Here is a 20,583-nt window from a genome sequence, read left to right as displayed (position 1 = left end):
TGCACTTCCGGCAGTCTTCACTTTGAAGGTGACATAGACCGGAAGCTCCAATTAACGCTGCGTTTGTGTGTGTATCTGCGTCATTACCTCGTTTATGAAACCCTAAAGTTTCAGAACAAACAGTTCAGCCACTGCTGAGAAAATAGTGTTGTATTGTTTTCCTGGGCTCTGCGAAGCGGATCGACACTTCCTTAATTTGATGTCGTCATCAGAAATCCTCACCACCGTAGCGCCTCCCGGTGCAGGCACTAGTCCGGGCACATCCGGTTGCGTACATTCAACCGCAGAAGAAGAAGAAGAACTAGTCTCGTTGTAGCTGCTGAGATGCAGAGCATCCACCGTGCCAGAGGGGGAGCTGTGTATCTGAGAGCTGGCCTATCTATTACGTCACTTCCAGGTACCTGGCCAATCACAGAACAGTAGGAAAGCTCTCGTTGGCTGGCCAATCACAGCAACTGTTTGGTCTAAAACAGCGCGGCTGACGAGAGCGTCAGTGAGGAGATATTTTGATCGGCTCGTTTGCAGCGATTAGGAGGATTTTAATCATGAAAACAAGTTAATATATGTAAGTAGACCTCCATAACTAACATATATGTGTGATACAAGCATTCTATGTCGCCTTTAAACAAAACCACACTTTTTTTTCATGCTTCCTCCTGTGCCCTCTTCTCGGTCTAACTCCTTCCCTCCATATCTCCACCAAGTCAGGTTGCATTTCAGATCACCTAAAAACCCTTTGAACATCAAAGTATCCAAAGTAAGCAGGGCCTACTCATTTTTCTTTGAAAGACTGGCCAGGGCGGCAGGCATTGGCATGTGTTGGCTCAAACTGGCAAAAGAGTGGTACTGAGTCAATGGCTGCCAAGTCATAGAGGACTGCCAGTGAAACTTCAAATGACCGCTCTCTCCTTCGTTGCTCCCATTTTCCTCTCTCCTTTACTTCACCCTCTTACTGCCATTGTCTCTTGCTCGTCCACTGTCTCCATTTATCTCTTTTGTCTCTTCTTCTTTCCACTTGCTGTCTTTGTCTCTTTAATCTGATGGAGAGAAAGGTCAAATGTTTGGCTGGCATCAGAAAACACCCCAGTGAGAACGTTGTGTGTGTTTTCTGTGTGTGTGTGTGTGTGTGTGTGTGTGTCCATGGAGAGGAGATTTATTGTCTAATGCAAAGGGAGGCAGGTGGTTCCGCTCACTAGAAATACCCCAAGGGTGTAGCTGAGAGAGCAGCAGGTATGCACATCTACAGGAACAAAGGGAAGGAGTCATCAACAATGGTTAGTAGGTGAGGCCACTTCATGGAAAGTGAGATGGGATGTTGATGTTGGATTTTAACAAGACTAAAAATGTTGTGTTTTTAGATTTTAGCCCTGCAACTCTTCATCAAGACATCTAACAAGAAGGTGTTAAACATTTAACTTAAGTCAACCACACCTAGAAGAGTGTTAAAAAAAAAAAAACTGAATAAACTCAATACCAACTCTTGGTAGGAGACAGTTTGCAATGTTTACGTCCTATACGTAGTTTGTATACCCTATCCTCTAATTGTTTTTAATCAGCGGTATAACAATTCAGGCTTTATCTTCTATAAAAGAAAATACTTTTTCCACAAAACACAAAAAGTCACTTGCACATAAAACATCAGCTTCTACCTATTGTTGAACTGTCAGGCTTAGCTGGACCCTTTCTCCACAAATGATATCTTCTTTCTAATGCCCTTTCAAGAAAATGTTATTTTTCAACATAATGAGGAAATGTTGCCAATTTAAAATGGGAACACTAACATTGAGTCTCAAAGACCCCCCATTCACCAAGTACTTACATTTTACACGTATGGGCAGCCCGCGGCCAAGTGGACAAGGGAACTTGACTTGTAACCGGAAGGTCGCTGGTTCAAATCCCCACTCGGCCAAAAAAGGGCTGGGGTACCCCTGAGCAAGGTACCCAACTCCCAATACTCCCCGGGCGCTACTCAGTGTGGCAGCCCACTGCTCCTAATTCTAGGATGGGTCAAATGCAGAGAATATCAGTCGCTCTGAGAATAATTTCCGTTAGGGGATTAATAAAGTATCTAAAAAAAAAAAGTATACATTTTGGATGTGGTTTCCAGGCAAAAACGTCTCCAACCGCAGCATATCTCAAGAAGAACTGATGCACACACACTAATATAGCCTACTAAATGAAAACATCATTTTCAAATCCAGAGCACCTATGTAGCTCAATGGGTTTGATAAAAATAACATTCATACATGTTTTTGATGTTAGGAAGAAACCGGAGAGCTGGCACCCTGACAACCTTCACACAAAGAGGTCCGAGACTGGGAATGGAACCTAGCACCTTCTTGCGGTGAGGCTATAGTGCTAACCACTAATCCACCATGTCCCAACCTTTCTTTGTTTCGTTTTTTTAAGAATGATTTTTTTTAAAGCTTAAAAGGAGTTTAAAGTTCTTTTTATTATGATTTTAATGTGGAACATTAAACAACCATATAACTGGATCAATAGAATACATAATCACATTAGCACAGATATGTTGATATTAACCTGTGAGGAAAGTCAAGTCAACTTTATTTATATAGCCCAACATCACAAACACAATTTGCCTCAAAGGAAGGAAGCTGGTGCTAGCACAGCTAATGTTAGCCACATTACACATACACATTCTCACTCAGCCTGTAACCCTGCCAACAAACCAAGCAGCCACCGACCGCACCAAGTCAATCACCCTGCCGCAAAGCTGCCAAATGAAACAACAAACTCCCCATGCCACCTGCCAACCCACCCATTCTCACAATCAGCACACCAGAGGCGATTGAGCTTTTCACCTGACTAGTCACTCATTTTTCTGCCCTGAAAACATGTTACATTTCAACCTAATGCAGTGTGTTAAAGCGAGGACGAAGCCAGAGGCATGAAATCTCTCATCTCACGCTACCGTGTTCAATATCTAACGCTCATTATTTTGTTCTCTCAGAGTCCTCCTCTCCATCACCATGTCCTCTGTCTTTGTTATCCTTCATCCTCTACTGTCTCAAATGTGTGTGTGTGTGTGTGTGTGAGTGTGTGCATGTCTCCCTCTATTTTATGACTCTTTTTCTACATTATTTCATGCTCAAAAGTTAAGTGTTGCAGGAGAGAGGTTCAGTGCAGTCTTCCTCACACTGTTACAACTTTGAAACCAAACACAGACTTCTCACTGCATGTACCAATTTAAGTGTGTGTGTGTGTGTGTGTTATCTTGTGCTATCTTAATCATAGCAGGTGTCTGGGCGTTGGGCAGTCTCAGCATGCCCTCTCCCCCAACCAAAGTCCTTATACCTGCAGAGAAAATGAGTTTTGCTTGTCTTTGCTCCACACTCATTCCTCCATCTCTTGTTCCTTCTCTTTCTCTCTCATACTCGATGTTCCATTCAGCCTCTTCTGTAACAGCCTCCATCTGTTTTAACTACTTTCTCGTCAACTCTTTCTCCTCTCTCGTGCTTTCATTCCTTCCACCTCCTCCCTGTGCACATCTCTTTTTTTATGTACCTCGTGTCTCAGACAATGTTATTTTCCAGTTACTGTCTCCTGAGAGGGAATGTCACTCCACCTTGAATGCCTGTTCACCTTTGTTTTTTGTTTTTTTTATATAACAATGTCTCCAGGTTGCACGGATAGCCCACACGAATTCACCCCACACAACGACAGTGGAAATGCAGCATTTTGAAACTCAGCAGGCAACAGACTGATCTCTGCATCGCATATGAAATGATGCATGTTGGGCGGGTTGGGGATGACGTGGTTTGGTTTGACAACAATATGTTATGGAGCATTTTTATTTCACAGCAAATCATTAAAAGTAGATGAAATCTCATTTTGTACAGCTAATATGTTTGACCATAAACAAGCCTGACTGCTTTAATGTCTTCACGTGTTTTCTGTTGAGGCTCATCCCACAGGATCATTATATTTCAAAAGCAGACAAGCTGTTATTGGACTGCGCTCAATTATTTAATTTCTTCTTCTCTTCTATTCACTTCAGTTAATCCCTGATGATTATAATATGGAGACCCATTGTATATATTAATTGTACCCCAGAGATTTTTAACATTCACTTTTACTAATGTATTCTTACATGAAGCGCTAACATAGCGCTAAACAAACCAGAAAACAAGTTGTTTACTCAAAGTCATGATTTTCATGGTCAATTTTTCTGTTGATAATATTCTCTGTCAGCTAGTTATGAATTGTTTGATTCAAAATATCCCTAAATAGTGGAACATTATCATTTAATGTTTCCCAAACCTCCTGATATATTTTTATTCTATCCACAAACCAAAGTGTTTCAGTTCAATGTCAAAGAAACCAGAACATATTTACATTTCAGAAGCTGAACTTATAGAAATGTTTTTACTTATTTATTTTTAAAGAAGCACTTGGATGATTCATTCATGAATCACCAACTATTTTGATAAATGCGTAGTCAATCGTTAGTTGCTTTATTGAGTTGTAGATGGACAAAGCACTCAGTGAGGTTAAAACAAGTTGACATTCAGTTTTTGTAATTCCTAAGAAATTGGCAGGTTTAAGCTGTTGTTTATTTTAGAACAGTCTTTATCCAAGTTTATTGACATTTTGTGGCATGTTTTCCTATCTTTGCCAACAATGCAATGACCTAATGTTCTTTTCATGGACCCTGTCATCAATCAACTGATTGAGCTGATTGAAATGTGTACTGCTTTTCAGAGAGCTTATGCCTACTATCAAACATTATGAGGCGTCATTTTTAAATGTAATAATGGTCTGTTTTAGTCAAATCATTGTCAAATGAGTTCACACAGTGCTCATTAAGTCTATGAGCTCCACATGAATCTCTCTTATCGTTTCTCAGTATAGTGGATTTTTTTAATGATGTCAACTGGCAACATTCCCACTCGCACACAGGAAGTACATTTGATTGATATCAAGACTGATGAAGGCAATGTCAACATTATGCTGGTAAAGTGGGATGGCTGCAAACAGGATGGAAGAGAAAAACACAAAGAAGCACAGATGAGAAGTTTCAGAAGTGAATCCCTCTGCTCCGAACCTGGCTCGTTCAGCAGTTTGCCAGCGTTAATGCTTCTTGTCTCCGCCCACCCCTGTACTGCCAATGTACACACAAACGCTCCCTCAGTCAGGTCTGATAGTTTTGCTAGACAGAACCCATTTTCAGATGAGGGATGCAGCATACAAATCATGTTACTTAATGTCTGTTTACAAAGACCAAACAGAGACAGAATGACAACAAACAAATAAATACACCAAAAGTTACACAATGCTGCTTTAAATCACTCAAAAAACTGAAGAGGCAGAGCTTTCATTGTGTTATCCTTTAGATTCATCACTGTGTTGATTAATTATTCCAACAACTGTCAAATTCTCCAAAGAGATGGCAGTGTGACTTTGTCTTTTATCCATACTGATTGTCTTATTACAACAAACTGGAGACAGGATATCCAAGTGCCTCTGAGGGGTTCACTGTGACCTCACAGAGAATTGGGCATGTCATTTTGGCAGCCACTTTTAAACAGACTAAGGTCATACAGCATGAACTAAAGAAACCTGGGACTTTCTGTAGAGGCTGTGTGGGAACTCTGAATGAATTCAGTTCATTTTGCCTCAGGCCGATCAAATTCTCTCATGTATTTTCAAATTCAAATGAGATTTTTGACCATGAAAGCCATTAACCACGAAACAGTCTTCACAGTGTCTCACACATGCACTCTGATAGGATCCTTACACATGTCTGTCAGGATTGTCAGGACACTAAGCAAAGAGACCCTTTTAAATCTCGCCCACATAACTTTCAAACACATTTTGAATCACTTGAATTTCTGAATTCGTATAAACTACCTCACTTTGACCAAACTTAGGTCACACAAATAAAACGCCTATAAATGTCACACAGCCTGAAATAAAAGGAATCTGTGAGCAGTACATGGAATCAAACAAAGTAATAAAAGTAAGAAGTGAAACTATGAAAGGAAAAATAAAAGACAAGTCCGCAAAGAAGGTCGTCACTTTCCCCTTGACTCTGTCTGTCGCAGCTTGTTAATTCACTGGAGATAGACATTCCATCACACACACATCTATCACACATCGTAATATGAGTGCAGAAAGAACAGATGGATGGAAGGATGAAGACTGATTTTTTTGCCAATCATTCTTAATTTCAACTTTCATACTTCATGGCATAAATGAAAGAGCATTTGTTGACTCTGAGGAGCCAAGGAGGGACAGCTGTAAGTGGTAAATGCATAGTAACATACAGGACTTATGTCTCCCATAAAGCTGGACCTTTTGCAGTCTGTGTCTGTGTCAACAGGTGTTTGTCAATAAGTTAAGACACACGTGGCATCAAAGACTGTAAAAAGCCATTGTCTGGTTGCAAAACAAACTCAAAACGTTTTAAACCATAAATTCATAATGCACGTTACCAATCAAGTGAAAAGTAGGCTCAATTTCCCATAGATTTCCATTCACTTCCATCCCACTTTCTACACTTCGCTTTTCAAACTTTTTTTTTTAATATGTGGCATGAGAATCAAGGTTCAGTTGATGTTTACAATGAAAATAAACACATCTGAGAGCAAACTCTTTACTCTTAACAGGTAAAACTGTCTTTGCAGTGGTCATGTTCCACCTGTCCATTAAGTTTCATTGGCTAATCCTGCAAATGACAGAGAGATGGCACCAAAGACATAAGCACCTGTATAAGGGTAGTATCAACACCTTAATAGAAAACAGATCCTGGTCAAATTCACATATCCTAAGAGGTGTGTTTGCAAGTTGCATTTAAGCTGCATAGAAAATTAACTGACTTCCCCTCAGGTCCATGTCAGAATGAGAAATGAACCCAGGAAAATGTGATTGTTATCACATGTGCTGGCAGTGGGCTTACATAAGGAGAACCGTGCCGGTTTTCCGACAAAAGGGACAACAATATGCTTAAAAACAAGCTCCATGAATACATTTAACAGTATCATCCCATTGCAACACACTGACGATGCAGCCTTCAAGAACCAGTTGGTAGCTCCCCACTAGGATGGGAGGTGCTGTTCCTCTATGTGTGTGTGTGTGTGTGAGAGTGTTAATAAGAGACCCTGAGACAATGACAGACACCAAGTCCTAATTAGGTTGTCATGCTGAGATAGAGAGAGGGAAAGATAGATAGATAGAGAGAAGGAGAGAGAGAGAGCCTATTAAGGAGGATAGGTGTCAAGCTCTGGCAGGAAAAGGAGGTGGTATGGGAGCAGAGAAGGGGGAGGTTGATGAAGTGGGGGCAAAGAGTCGGGTGCAGACAGGGAGAAACGGAAAGTGTGAGATAAAGAGGGAGAGAAAAAAGAGGAAGAGAGAGACTGGGCGAAACAGAGCAGAATGCAAAAACAGGAGGCGAGAGAGGAAGAGGGTATCAGCAGCTGGTGAGATGAAGAGGGCAAATTAAGTATGGGCAAAAAAAGAAGTAGGAGGGAGAAGGTGATGGAAGGTGTAAAGAGGAGAGGCGAGTGAACAGCATCAAGTGGACAGAGGTGATATGGTAGTTCATGGCACCAAGCAGGAGAGCAGAAGTTCCTCTGGTGCAACAAATTGTTCTCCTTGCTTCAAGAATAATTCTGGTTTATTATAACTTGGATCTCACATAATCTCTGTCTCCTATAAAATTATACAAGTGCTGACCATAATAACCTGAGGCATGTGGTAACATGGCAACATTCAGGTTGTAAACAATTTATATTTAGAGATAAAAAGAAGAGTACATGCTGCAAAAATGTCACTAAAACACAGTGTTCACATATAACAGATCTCAGCAGCATCAGTCCAATGCAATTTCATGGTCACTGAATAATTCCTTGATCTGATTGGTTGGTAGATGATTTCTTTCCTCATAAATGGACAGCAGCCTATAATTGTGGCTGATGTGGAAACAAATACATATTTCGCCTCTGTGATTATCTGAGTAAAATTAATTTGCAGCTGCCGGAAGCAGCATATTGTTTATCGAGCAGATTTTCAGAAATATACAATTACCACATTTGAGGATGCAATTAAAGTAACTGTTGCTCATGTGTACATCAGTCTAAACTGATTGCAAAAGCCTTTTACCCCTTTTAAATCCACTTTCATCAGTTGTCATCAAATCTTGTTTTGATATTTGATATCAAAACTGTTTTTTATAGTTCCATTACTTATTTATACTGTCAGACATATGGTACCGATACAGAGCAGTGAAGCTTCCTGCAGCAGGGTCACATCGATAGTGAGGGATGTGACATGTGATTGAAAGCACTGGGAATGTGTATTAAGTGCATATTGGATGATTATTTTATTACTCTATTTAAAAGTTTAACTTGGTCATAAATCTGAAATGATCATTTATGCCAAAGACATAAAGGTTCACTCAGGTGACAATGTGAACTTCAACAAAATGGAGGTAGAAGGGGTTGTGATAAAATCCCGATTTTGTCCCATAATGGTGCTGATTCACATGATGTTAATGGTAATTTATATTGTCTTATTACAGTATATTTGCCATTAAGGTTTAACCTCAAGTTTGTGTCCATTCAGATTTTTTGGTTATGTGACTTTGTTCTCAACAATGTGTACATGTATATGTATAAATGTAATGTAATAATAATAAAGTATTAAAGGTTGGTCAATATATTAAAAATCTGTTCTGTCTGGTAAATAAAAGGTTTGCCAATATATTAATATTGTATATGTGTATTATTTAACTGAGCTGTAACTGGCAAGCTGTCCTGGCCAGGTCTGCCTCATAAAAGACATGTATTGCTCAATGGACTTCCTGATTAAATGAAAATAAAACAAGTCAGAAATAGAGAAACCAAAAAAAAAACCTGGAGACACACAAGGAGCAGTAACAGGTAACTGGAAACAACTGACAGTGCAGCTCATGCAGAAAGGAGATGTAACACAGGAAGTAAAACTAGACTCGGTACACAAACTAGCAATAACTACAAAATAAAACAATAAACTAACACGATGCAAGGAAAACAGGAAAAACTGAATCAGAGAAAGAACTAAAAACACAAAGTCTCAGGAAGTCCATTGAAAGAAAAATCTAATCACCATTTAGAGAAGTCCAAAACAGGAGAGAGGTCAGACAGGAAGTTCACTTGATGGTAAACAAGGCTGTAAACCTTATTTTAAGCTATAAACCCAATAAGCACATCCACCACCATCATCATCATGGTGCCAACTCACACACATGAATACAGTTGTGTCCCTGAAGGAGCACGCAGGACTCAGGCCAGATTCAACTCTGGCACCAGTAGCCATAATACAAATATTCAGTTTACCAATCTGGCAAGATTACAAATAACTGGAAGCACAAACAAACACATGCCCACAGTTATAAAAACATGCATGTGATTCAAAGACACACAATAAATGTCTTTATATCATGAAGAGAGCACAGCAGATGCAATGAATTAAAGCTATAATGCATTTTTGAATAAACACTCAAGGACCACCTAACCCAAAATAGCCCCAAAACGATGGTTGTCAGCGGTGCCGGTCCACTGCACTGCTCAAGTCAGACAATGCCACAAAACAAATATTTTTTGGATTCTTTGGGTCGCCCCCGGACCATCAGTGGTCCGAGGACCACACTTTGAGAAAGGCTAATATAGACAGATTTGGTGACGCGTTTCCGTTTTCTTACTGCTGTATTTTCATCTAAAAAAATAATAATGAACATACACAAAATTCACAGACACGGGAGAGGAGGGAAATGAGATGGATAGAGGACAGTGAGGGGATGAGCAGACATGTACTACAGAAGCAGAAGTGAAGCTTCTTCTTCTTCCACAGAATTAGACAACACTGTGCATGTCAAGATAGTCGCTTCCAACCGAATGCATACATACCACTATTGATTATTTCATCTTTCATCCATGTTGGAATTGTATATTCAATGAGAACAAATCTTTTTGGAATGAAGACACGTAAACTTAGCAGTTGATCACTGAATGCATTTCTCTTTCTTCTACTTCTGAAACATCACATTTCTTAGATTCACATCATAAAAAACTGTTGTGCTTTTTGACGTTACAATATTACCGGGCCTCGTGGGTCAGAGGGATGACACACACCGAGTGAGAAATCAATTCCAAGGTTGCTCCCATGTGACAAAGTCAACAACTGCTGCAGGTCACAGTCGGGCCAAAAATGTTTTGTTTGCATGCTGCTAAAATTGTTGTTGTGTTTATTTAGTCTGATGAATCCAGTGTGCCAGTTCTGGAAGTGTAGCTCTTCCAAAAGGAAAAGACTGTGTTGTTCCGTCTACTCTGACCTGGCTCCCATCTGGGGAGCGGAGCATTATTTATGTGGTATTACAATATGTTATCGACAATGTGAGATACTCTAGATTGTGCTTCCTACGGTGGCCCTTAGAGGTCAGAGCGCATTAGGAAAAATGCACTGCAAATCTCACAACACAACATATTAAGAAAAACGCACTGCAAACCCCATAACACAACGGAAGTGTTTCTAGGGGACACTTGAAAGTGACGTACACCCGTCTCCACACCTGCAGGCAGGGGGATCATTCGACAGTAAACAACTGTGGTCAAGCCATGATAAATACATTGAAAGATCCCCAGAAGTTATGGAGCAGTGTTTTGTCATAGCACCTGGATATCACAAATTCTTCATTTATTATCTTATTTTACAGGTTGTCCTAATCCTGCCTGTCCGCTTGTTCGGGATCGTTTCAATGCATTTACCATGGCTTGACCGCAGTTGTTTACTGTCGAGAGATCACCCTACCTGCAGGTGTGGAGCATGGATGTGTTATAAGTAGGGATGCACCGATATGACTATTTCCACCGATACCGATATCCGATATTAATATTGCTGCTATGGCCGATAACCGATATTTACCGATATCGATATATGTTTTTAAAAAAAAGTTTCTGAGATGATAAAAGTTTGTACAGAATGAAAATCATGCAAGCTGAATTTTTGAATGTCTTTCTTTATTTTCAAAACATGTTTTACCTCCAAATAACAAGGTCACATAAGACACAAGTAACCAACTACAAGTAAAGGTTTTTAGAAACCTTTACCACTTGTAGCAAGTGTGTAACTAAATTAAAGTACAGTTTAACTCCCTCAACTCACTAAACTCCTGTGAGAAAGTTTGGATCATAAATTACAAACATGAACATAAATAAAAATAATACCCTGCCAAAGTTACTGTAACCGAGATAAGGGCGTCTATACTGGGTACGTAAATAAAGTCAACAACCCTTCCTCCCGACAACAACAACCGCGCCACTTCCCTTCACAATAAAACTACACAACAGATATGAGAAACAATACCTGACAAGCTCTACTAAGAGCTGCCATAATTAAAAAAAACATGTTAAAATACTTTATCAAACTTGCCAGTATTCATGGCAACCAGATATTTATTCAATTGCAAAACATCGGAAAAGTAGCGCCGACTTGGCAGGTTGTTGCGGGGTTCAATATGCGCTATCAACCGTCGGAACCCTCGGCTGGTCGTCAAGAGCAATCATTTCCATTATCTTGATCGTTATTGCCCTGGCCACTGTCTTCCTTTGGTCGAGTCCCAGCTGCGCTGCTTTCTTTTTGTCTGCTGCCTAATGTTACTAGCGTTAGCTTCCTGCCGTTGTTTGTGTACTTCTGGGTGGCGGTTTTTCAAATGACATGATCAAATTTGTGGTATTGAATGACTTGACGCGGAACCCTCCTCGCATTACCTCGACTTTGCAAGTGTTGCATAATGCTTTTCGCGTATCTTCTATGGACACCCTGAAAACTCGCCCACACCGCTGACATTCTCTCTCCTCCACACACACACACACACACCTTGTGCTGCGCTTGCATCACTGACGCTGTCCCCTTCCCGACACGCATACACAAACAGCAATTAGACGGGTATAAACATCGGTTGTTAAAATCGGCGCAGTTTTACTCATTGCACCGATGCCGATATGTTAAAAAATGACGAACATCGGCCGATACCAATATTAATGCCGATATATCGTGCATCCCTAGTTATAAGAACTGGATAGAGCACCGCCCCCTCTGCCTTGAAGACAATTGTGTCATGGTGGCCACTTGTGGTACTGCAACAAAAAATATCATGCGGCCCAAAAAGCAATTATCCCATTGAGCACAATAGTCAAGGGGATGTCTGTAAAAGTATCCACAGGACACCTCGAGACATGGACATAGGCTTTTATAGATTTTTAGATTCTATATTTTTAATTAATGGGGTTTCATATTTGTAAAACATTCTTAAAGGCCATAAAAAGCCCAGAGAAATATTATTTCCCACGTCATAGCTGTGTACGAGCACAACAAAGCACGGTCATGTGGCATCTTGGGAACGGTGCTACTGTTAGTGAACTGTACGATATGAAAACTATGAGAAATGCGCATGACAGACAACTCGGAAATAAACCCGAAAGTCAGATACTTTTTTGACATATGTGCTGGGTGAGCAACTCCATAGGAATGAACTGAACTCTATCCAGTTCTTATAATACATCCATGGTGTGGAGACGGGTGTGCATCACATTCAAGTGTCCCCTGGAAACACTTCCGTTGTGTTGTGATATTTGCAGCACATTTTTAATTGTCTTAATGTGTTGTGTTGTTGGGTTTGCAGCGCCCTGACCTCTCAGAGCCACTGTAGCTTTCGCTGGTTTAACCCTAACCGTTTTTAAAAGGCAGTGTTAGGTTGGTGGTCGATGAAAACCCAGAAATGCCTTGTTTGTACTTCTGTGCACACGTTACCTCAGTACACAGGTGTAGTATCCATTGTCTTCCATTTCAGCAGATCTGAACCAGATGGAGTCGTCTTCTTTACTCAGCCTGTGGCCTGAGAAAATGATTGGCTCCTAAAAGACAACAACATACACACTAAATGTCAGATTTTTAAATGAAATCATACATGAATGTACAGTATACTGTATGGATAACTCCCTTCAGGCTGTAGAGTACACATTATGTTCAGGCATTTTTTTGGACAGCAAGCACAAAAGTCGGTTTTAAACAAATAGTGGGTTTGATTCTTGTGTCGGACGTCACGCTCATGACTCTTCCAGTGACAAAACTCTCTGAGCGATCGGTGCAGAGCAGTCTGTTGACGTCCACATTTTAGTATCGACTCAGCTAGCTTGGAACCTCGGTAGAGCAGCTATTTAAAAAAGCACCAGGTACCAGGTTCTATCTCCACTGGGAAAGCAAGAAGTAGAGTCGGGTTGAGCCGTGCCGTGCTAGAACTGTATAATAGAAAAAGCCCATATCAAACATGATCGAGGGAGAGATTGTGTACAGTGGCAGCACAGACTCGGGTGGGAACAACACATTTATCCCATTTTTAGGCAGCAGAATTCACTTCACTAAAAGTTTTTGTGGCTGCTTCTTTGTCTTTTCAGACTTACTCCAGCCTGTTTGCAGTCGTCTCACTTTACTACTGCCATGTTACTGTCTTGACATAAAAGGAATCACTTCCTGTGTGCAGCACAGGAATGTTGTCACACAACACCACTACAGTGAGAAAGACAGAGAGAGTGGTGTGGAGCCTATAGACTTGATCAGCATGGCGTGAACTCATTTGACAATGTTTTTAATGGAACAGACATTTGTTTATTTTAAAAAAGTTACTCACTACAGTGTTTAATGTTAACACTTGTGTGCAAAGTGGCTCACCTCTGCATCTCCTTTGTTCTTGTACCAGATGAGGCGCAGCTTGGCGTTGGTGGCCATAGTGTAGTTGGTTCTGATGTAACTATAGAACAAGGCACATTTGACCCGAACAGGTTCACCTGCCAGGACATGATACTGCTTCAGATCCACTGACCAGTCAATACACCCATCCACTGTAGGAGAAGGAGAAAACACAAGAATCAGTGAGAGTGTGCGCAGACAAAAACAAACAAACTGTGTTTTCACCCACAGCAGAAACACTGATGGAAACGGAATGAGATTAGGAGCTGCACTGGGTTAGGAGGTGAAAAATGAAGAGTCATCAAAAACATATTTACAAGACCTAATACAACGTTTATATAAAATGATTTTTTTTATACTGTACAGAAAGTTGACAGGACATAGAAGAGGCAGAAAGAGGAAGGATGTGAGTGACAGAAAGAATTATTCATCTTGTTTCTTGAGAAATATTGGTCTTTGCCTTCAAGGCAATAAAAGAATATAAATTGTTCAGTGTATGTTCATGTGTTTTGGGAAGAACAAAGAAGATTAAAGTGAGATACAGAGACAGCATTTTCTGCAAATATACTCTATGGGGACAAACAGGGAACAATTTGTCTCCACTTCCACTCCCTACAAAATAAATAAATGAGTAAAAAGCCAAAGTATCCCATATACTAGTGTTGCCATATTACACTGGTGAAGCCATTTGGAGGAAGAATGTATGGAGTGAGTTGCCCAAACACCAAAGTCCATCTGTCAATCACTGACATCTCACCCAAATTTTATCAAATTAAATTGATTACAAACAAACTTCAACAGCATGACAATAAGTGTGTACTTGTATCAATTTATGTCTTTTGAGTCATAATCCAACTGCCACCCGTGAGGGGAGAGAGTGAGGAGGAGAGCAACAGTATGAAAACACTGAAGAAATTCACACAAATGAAAGAGGCTGTGACAAAATAAAAAGAGAGGAAAGACGAGGCCGACGTGTGCAACAATATCAGTGTGAGACCAGGTCAACTGGAACAGAAAACACATTGTAGATGAAAGACAAGCAGGAGGCAGTGAGACATGGAGGTCATGGCGAAAAACGACAAGGACCTTTCCAAATGTTTTTTTGTTTTCCCTCATCCATTTTTTTCTCTCCTCTCCTCTCCTCTCCTCTGCTCTTCTCTTCTCTTCTCTTCTCTTCTCTTCTCTTCTCTTCTCTCCTCTTCTCTTCTCTTCTCTTCTCTTCTCTCCTCTCCTCTCCTCTCCTCTCTTCTCCTCTCTTCTCTTCTCTTCTCTTCTCTTCTCTTCTCTTCTCTTCTCTTCTCTCCTCTCCTCTCCTCTCCTCTCCTCTCCTCTCTTCTCTTCTCTTCTCTTCTCTTCTCTTCTCTTCTCTCCTCTCCTCTCCTCTCCTCTGCTCTGCTCTCCTCTCCTCTCCTCTCCTCTCCTCTCCTCTCCTCTCCTCTCCTCTCCTCTCCTCTGCTCTGCTCTCCTCTGCTCTCCTCTTCTCTCCTCTCCTCTCCTCTCCTCTCCTCTCCTCTCCTCTCCTCTCCTCTCCTCTCCTCTCCTCTTCTCTTTGGACTCAGTTAAATGTGCTTATTTTTAATTGAAACCCTCAAACTCTAATCCCAAATGCCTTGCCTCTGAATGAAAGCCTCTTCCCTGCAGCAATAACCCCTCTGGTTCTGTGACATCTCCTTAAAAATACCGTCTCATTCAGACTGATTGTCTGCCTTTTATCTGTTTATTATGCAAGTGAACATATAGACCTGGGCAATAATTAATATCTGGCTATTATTTTAAAAGTCAAATCCTATATGTTTCTTTCTAATTTGTGATCCTCATTAATTATGACAGATTTCATTTTAATTAATATTAGTCCATGTGATTGCTCTGTGCACAGACAGAGACTATAACAGCAGGTCTACATAATTATCAGAAAATGATAATTATTCAAAGATAAAAGCTTCAGAGCAGCTTAATATTCATCTATGCCCCCGGTTTTTAAATAAAAGACAGAAATGAACTGGAAACCTCCTGCAGTTTACCATCTCACACTGATGCTTTGCTGAATTATGAACTTCACAACTACTCCAATAATGATGAGCGTGCAGTCAGGAGTTCAAACAGACAATTTCATTTAATGAATTACTTGGTTGTTTTTTTCAAATCTTGTTTTAGTAAATAGTTGTATTTTTTGGCAGCATATAAATGGCACTAAAGTAAATACAGAAAGTTAAACATCTGATCAAGTCTTATTTAAAGTAGAAGCATAAAAAAGAAAGATAACAATAATAATAACAAGTTGCAATACATCCCTGTTTGGCACAAAAAACAGTTACAATCGGAAGTCGGACATTTGACGTAGGCTGTGAGTGTAAGTGCACATAAACATGCTTCAGCACTCCATCAATGCCTAGTTTAATTTGTGTTACATCACTAACTATGATTTAAAGACATCATTTGCCTGAGTTTGTGGTGCAAATTTACAGCCACACACTTAATTGGTTACATTTATAGATTTAGCAATATGCATTGAGTCATATAGGGGAGATTTAAGATCACTACATCACAAACACACACACACACACACACGAGTGTGCGTCATAGTGAGGGCACTATGCATTCCCTAGCCCCATCACAACTAAATGGCTAACCATAACCCTAAACCTAAACCCAATTCTAACCCTAAAACCAAGAAAGTGAGGACCGGGGGTGGGGGGAGGGGCGAGTTCATTACACACACAGTGCTTAATGTCAGTCATTTAAATATAGACGAGGCTGCGAGATAATCAGAGAACCACTGTCATCAAATGGTCTTTGTGTTTCTTGGCATTAGGCAAAGAATTGCCGTTTTCAATGTTATTGGATGTGTTGTGTGTGTGTGTGCACGCTTAAGCATGTGTGTGTGTGTGTGTGTGTGTGTGCGTGTGTGCTAAGAATCAGGTAATGAATAGGTCGGCCTGACATGGTGGTTGTAAATTAATGTGCAGACAAATTGAAGGTGTGGATGCAGTTCCACTTCATTCAACCTCTCTCCCTTGCTCTCTCTGACTCTCACTCTCTCAGTGTGTGTGTGTGTGTGTGTGTGTGTGTGTGTGTGACTTTGTGTGTGTGTGAGAGAGAGAGCCAGAGAGAAAGAGAGAGATGCACCCAGGGCATCACATTAACAGAAAATCACATTAGTTTGGTTGACTGGACTAATGGCTTTTGTCTTAGACAATGTTGAACACAACACAAAAACATTGAATACAACCCAGGTCTGACAAACACACACATAAACATGCACAGATGCACACCCTATAAACTCACTCACACACATTAGAATGATGGGCCAATATGTAGCTGCAGGTCATTACCAAAGAAAACTCCCAATAATTCATTTATCACTGCTTCTAAATGTGTATGTTTGTGTAAATCTGTGCCTGTGAGTGTATGTGCATAAATCTGTGTGTGTGTGTGTGTGTGTGTGTGTGGACTGCAGCTGTGTGCGTCTGTAGACATATTAAATGTGTGGGCGAGGTGTAAGCATGGGCAGATATATCATCCCCGTCAGCTCTATCTGCATACGGTGGAATGAAAAACACTTTGGATAAATCGCAGAGTTTCAGAGTTTGCAAAAGTTTTGGAGCAAAACACACCAAATTACTTAGATAAATAATAAAAAAAAAAAATTGTAAAAAATAAATAAATAATAATAATAAAACAATGTAACAGTTCAAATATAAATACTGACACTCAGTTTCTGTGATTTATATCTTTAAAAATATGACAATGACAGAACTAATTTGACAAAACCTGTGTTTTGATATAAATAAAAATGTTTCAGCTGTTTAAAGAGGATTATTCAATCCAGTTGATAACATACTGTAATACATGAAGTATATGATTAAATCAACCCTTTATCAAGTCTAACCTTTTTAAGAATGAACGATGCATTAAGTTCAATTAAATTAAATGTTGGGCTTCATAATGGCTATTAGTAATTCCATGAAGGATTACCATACTCAAATGTTTAGACCTAGTATGAACAGCTCTTAAAGCTGCTGTATGGGGTGGGAACAAGTCATCAAACAGCTGAACCAGGTTTTTTAGGCAGCAGATTTCTCCAACCTGTTTCAATTGTCTCGCTTTAATGGCAAAATGTTGTTGTTGCTTCCTTTGTCTTGACATCAAATGGATCACTTCCTGTGTGCAGCATGTGAATGTTGCCTGGTGGGACAAGAGCTACACACCACTATTATTCCTAGCCGGCATGTGTGGCCCCATAAGGGATATATCTGGTCTAATAATATGGGTCCCAAGCAGATTTCCCATGTGGGAGCCAGGCTACTGACACCGTATGGCCTGTATAATTTGCCCACGTCAAGGCCATGCCCACTTTGTACCTATTCAATAATCAGGTAGCCTGGAATGAGTATGAGGCAGACGTGGGCTTGAAGTGGGCAAACATAGGTGGGGCCACCATGACAAACCTGCTTGGGAGCCATATTGTCAGCCCAAACATAACCCTCATGGGTTAGAAACGTAGAAAGAGTTTTGTGTAGCTGATAGACGAAGCCAGATCCCATGTTTTTTAATATTCACTGTTGATTTTCTTTGTTGTATGTGGGTGTAGGTGGTGACGTGGCGTTATAAACCACACCTGGTATTTCCAGCTTATTGAAACACACGACCAGGCTAGGAGATGAGCTACTGCATCGCTGTGGTGATGGACAGAAACTTTACCTCTGTGTCACCTGTGTGTCGCCTCATTTTCTAACATCACCTCCTGCAGACTGACACAAATGCTCCATTAGTTTGCATGACTGGCACAGTGGGCAGGAAAAAAAGCTGAATGCGCAGGAGCTCCCATTTTTCCATGTGCACCGCTGATAGGTGTACAGTATATACTGTTAATATATACTGCTCAGACATTAGCCGTGAGTCCTGACCAAACAGGTGTTGCTGTCCATGGTGCTGAAGTTTGTAATGCCAATAGTCAAACATCTGGATGTGAGGTTTGCTGTATATAATCCATAATCAAACTAGTGTATATTCACACCACCATACTATATATAAGTAATGATGAACACTGTTGTTGGCTCATACTGAAGGTAAAATTAATACATACATACAGTATAATGTTTTCACATTTAATGGATATAGAGCAGAGCGATTTTGTGCAGTGTGTGCAGAGTGCTGCATACAGAATTTAGTTTGGGTCTGTCACTCAAACGCAAAACCCTCTAGTGCCTCCAGCCTGTCTGCACACCTCCCACAATCCCCTGCAATACCACTACAGCTGCTGCTATAATAATAGCTTGACCTGACCCACACACAGACACACACACACACACACACAGTGGCACAGGCAATGATCCCGACACTCACAAACGGGCACACACACATGCACACACAACAAAACAGAGTAATAGAGTCATATGTATATATATATATATATATATATATATATATATATACATACACAATACACACACACACACAACAGACACAGACAAATACAAGTCTATCACCAGTGCAGGGCAATTTACACTGAGGGTGAGGAGAGAAAGAATAGAGGACACAAAAAACAGATGACAGGGAAAGAGAGAGAGAGACAGAGAGAGAGAGAGAGAGAGAGAGAGAGAGCACCATTTGGCCCAGTGCTGATGTTCAATTTCAGATGAAGACTTGATGGTTATATCTTTTCTTTGTAAACAATTTTATGGAATAGGCTTTAGCCTTGATAGACCACAATACAACATGTGACAGACTGTGTGTGTTTCTGTGATTGTATGACATAATGTGTCTGTGTGTGTGTGTGTGTGTGTGTGTGTGTGAGAGAGAGAGAGAGAGAGAGAGCAAGAGAGAGCGAGGCCTGAGAAAGTGTTTGCCATTTTTAAAATGACTCCTCACAATTTGTTGCACTTTTCACAAACCAGTGCATACACACACTCACACACACACACACACACACACTTATATACACACACATACACAAAGCACAATCCATTTTGTGAGCTATGAGAATATGGTAATGCATGTGTGGGTTATGGCCTTCATTCACTGCTGTTGAGATATAAAAGAAATTGTCAGCATACATGGTTTGAAACACACACACACACATGCATGCACATAGGGGTACACTCATACACACACAAATGCAACCAACAGCCATCATAAACAGCACAATCAGATATTAACACAAACACACGCATACATTTACACACAAGTGTCGAGTCTGAATAAATGGAGTTGACCACAATCTGCCCTCTGTGTTAATGCTACCAAACAGACTCTCACACACAATCTACACATATACACGGTTTTCCCCTTCAGTTTATTTTCTTTCTATTCAAGCTTCATGTATCTATAGAAAAAATGGTGAGAGCAGCAAAATGATTGGCTGAGATACGTGTGACTATAGAGTCACACTGTCTGACTGAGACAGAGCTGAGAGTGAGGTGCACTGTAGCAGTCAGCTGTTTGTACGTGCATCCACCAGCTGATTTTAATGGGAAATTAATTCAAAATGATTTAATAATATTTACCAATCTGCTCTATGTGTCTATAGAGAAATACCAACTGTAAAAACATTATAGTTTGGGACAGGCCACACTGAAACAAGCTGGAGTTATCAACTGTTCCTTTGTGAGTTACTCTGCTGAGCTTCTCTTGTCTTTGTTTTCTCTTTCTCTTGCTTTTAATAGACACATCTGTACAATCAGACTTGTTAAAAACATAATTTTGCTCTTGCAAAAAGTCAAGCCTAGACCCGCTCATTTGTGGTCACAGGAGATCCATGGTCACTAAAGGATCACTAAAGACGAACAATAATACTGGGCCTTAGAATGCTCAATTAACATAATCTCAAATCCAGATGTC

At 40.4% G+C, this 20,583-nt stretch overlaps 1 protein-coding gene across 2 annotated transcripts in view; it reads right to left on the bottom strand.

Annotated features, from left to right (window-relative positions):
* The window catches only part of il1rapl2 (interleukin 1 receptor accessory protein-like 2), a 395,763-nt gene that overhangs the window by 142,671 nt on the left and 232,509 nt on the right, over window positions 1-20,583 (bottom strand). For both annotated transcript variants that reach the window (XM_058649406.1, XM_058649407.1), the window contains exons 3-4: window positions 13,726-13,895; window positions 12,808-12,911 (exon numbers count right to left, since the gene is read on the bottom strand). In XM_058649406.1, coding sequence (XP_058505389.1) covers window positions 12,808-12,911; window positions 13,726-13,895 — 274 coding nt within the window. The remainder of the gene's footprint in view (window positions 1-12,807; window positions 12,912-13,725; window positions 13,896-20,583) is intronic.

This window comes from Solea solea, chromosome 14 (assembly GCF_958295425.1).
Source record: "Solea solea chromosome 14, fSolSol10.1, whole genome shotgun sequence".
NCBI classification, from domain to species: domain Eukaryota; kingdom Metazoa; phylum Chordata; class Actinopteri; order Pleuronectiformes; family Soleidae; genus Solea; species Solea solea.
This window is presented reverse-complemented; position numbering and strand designations above follow the sequence as displayed.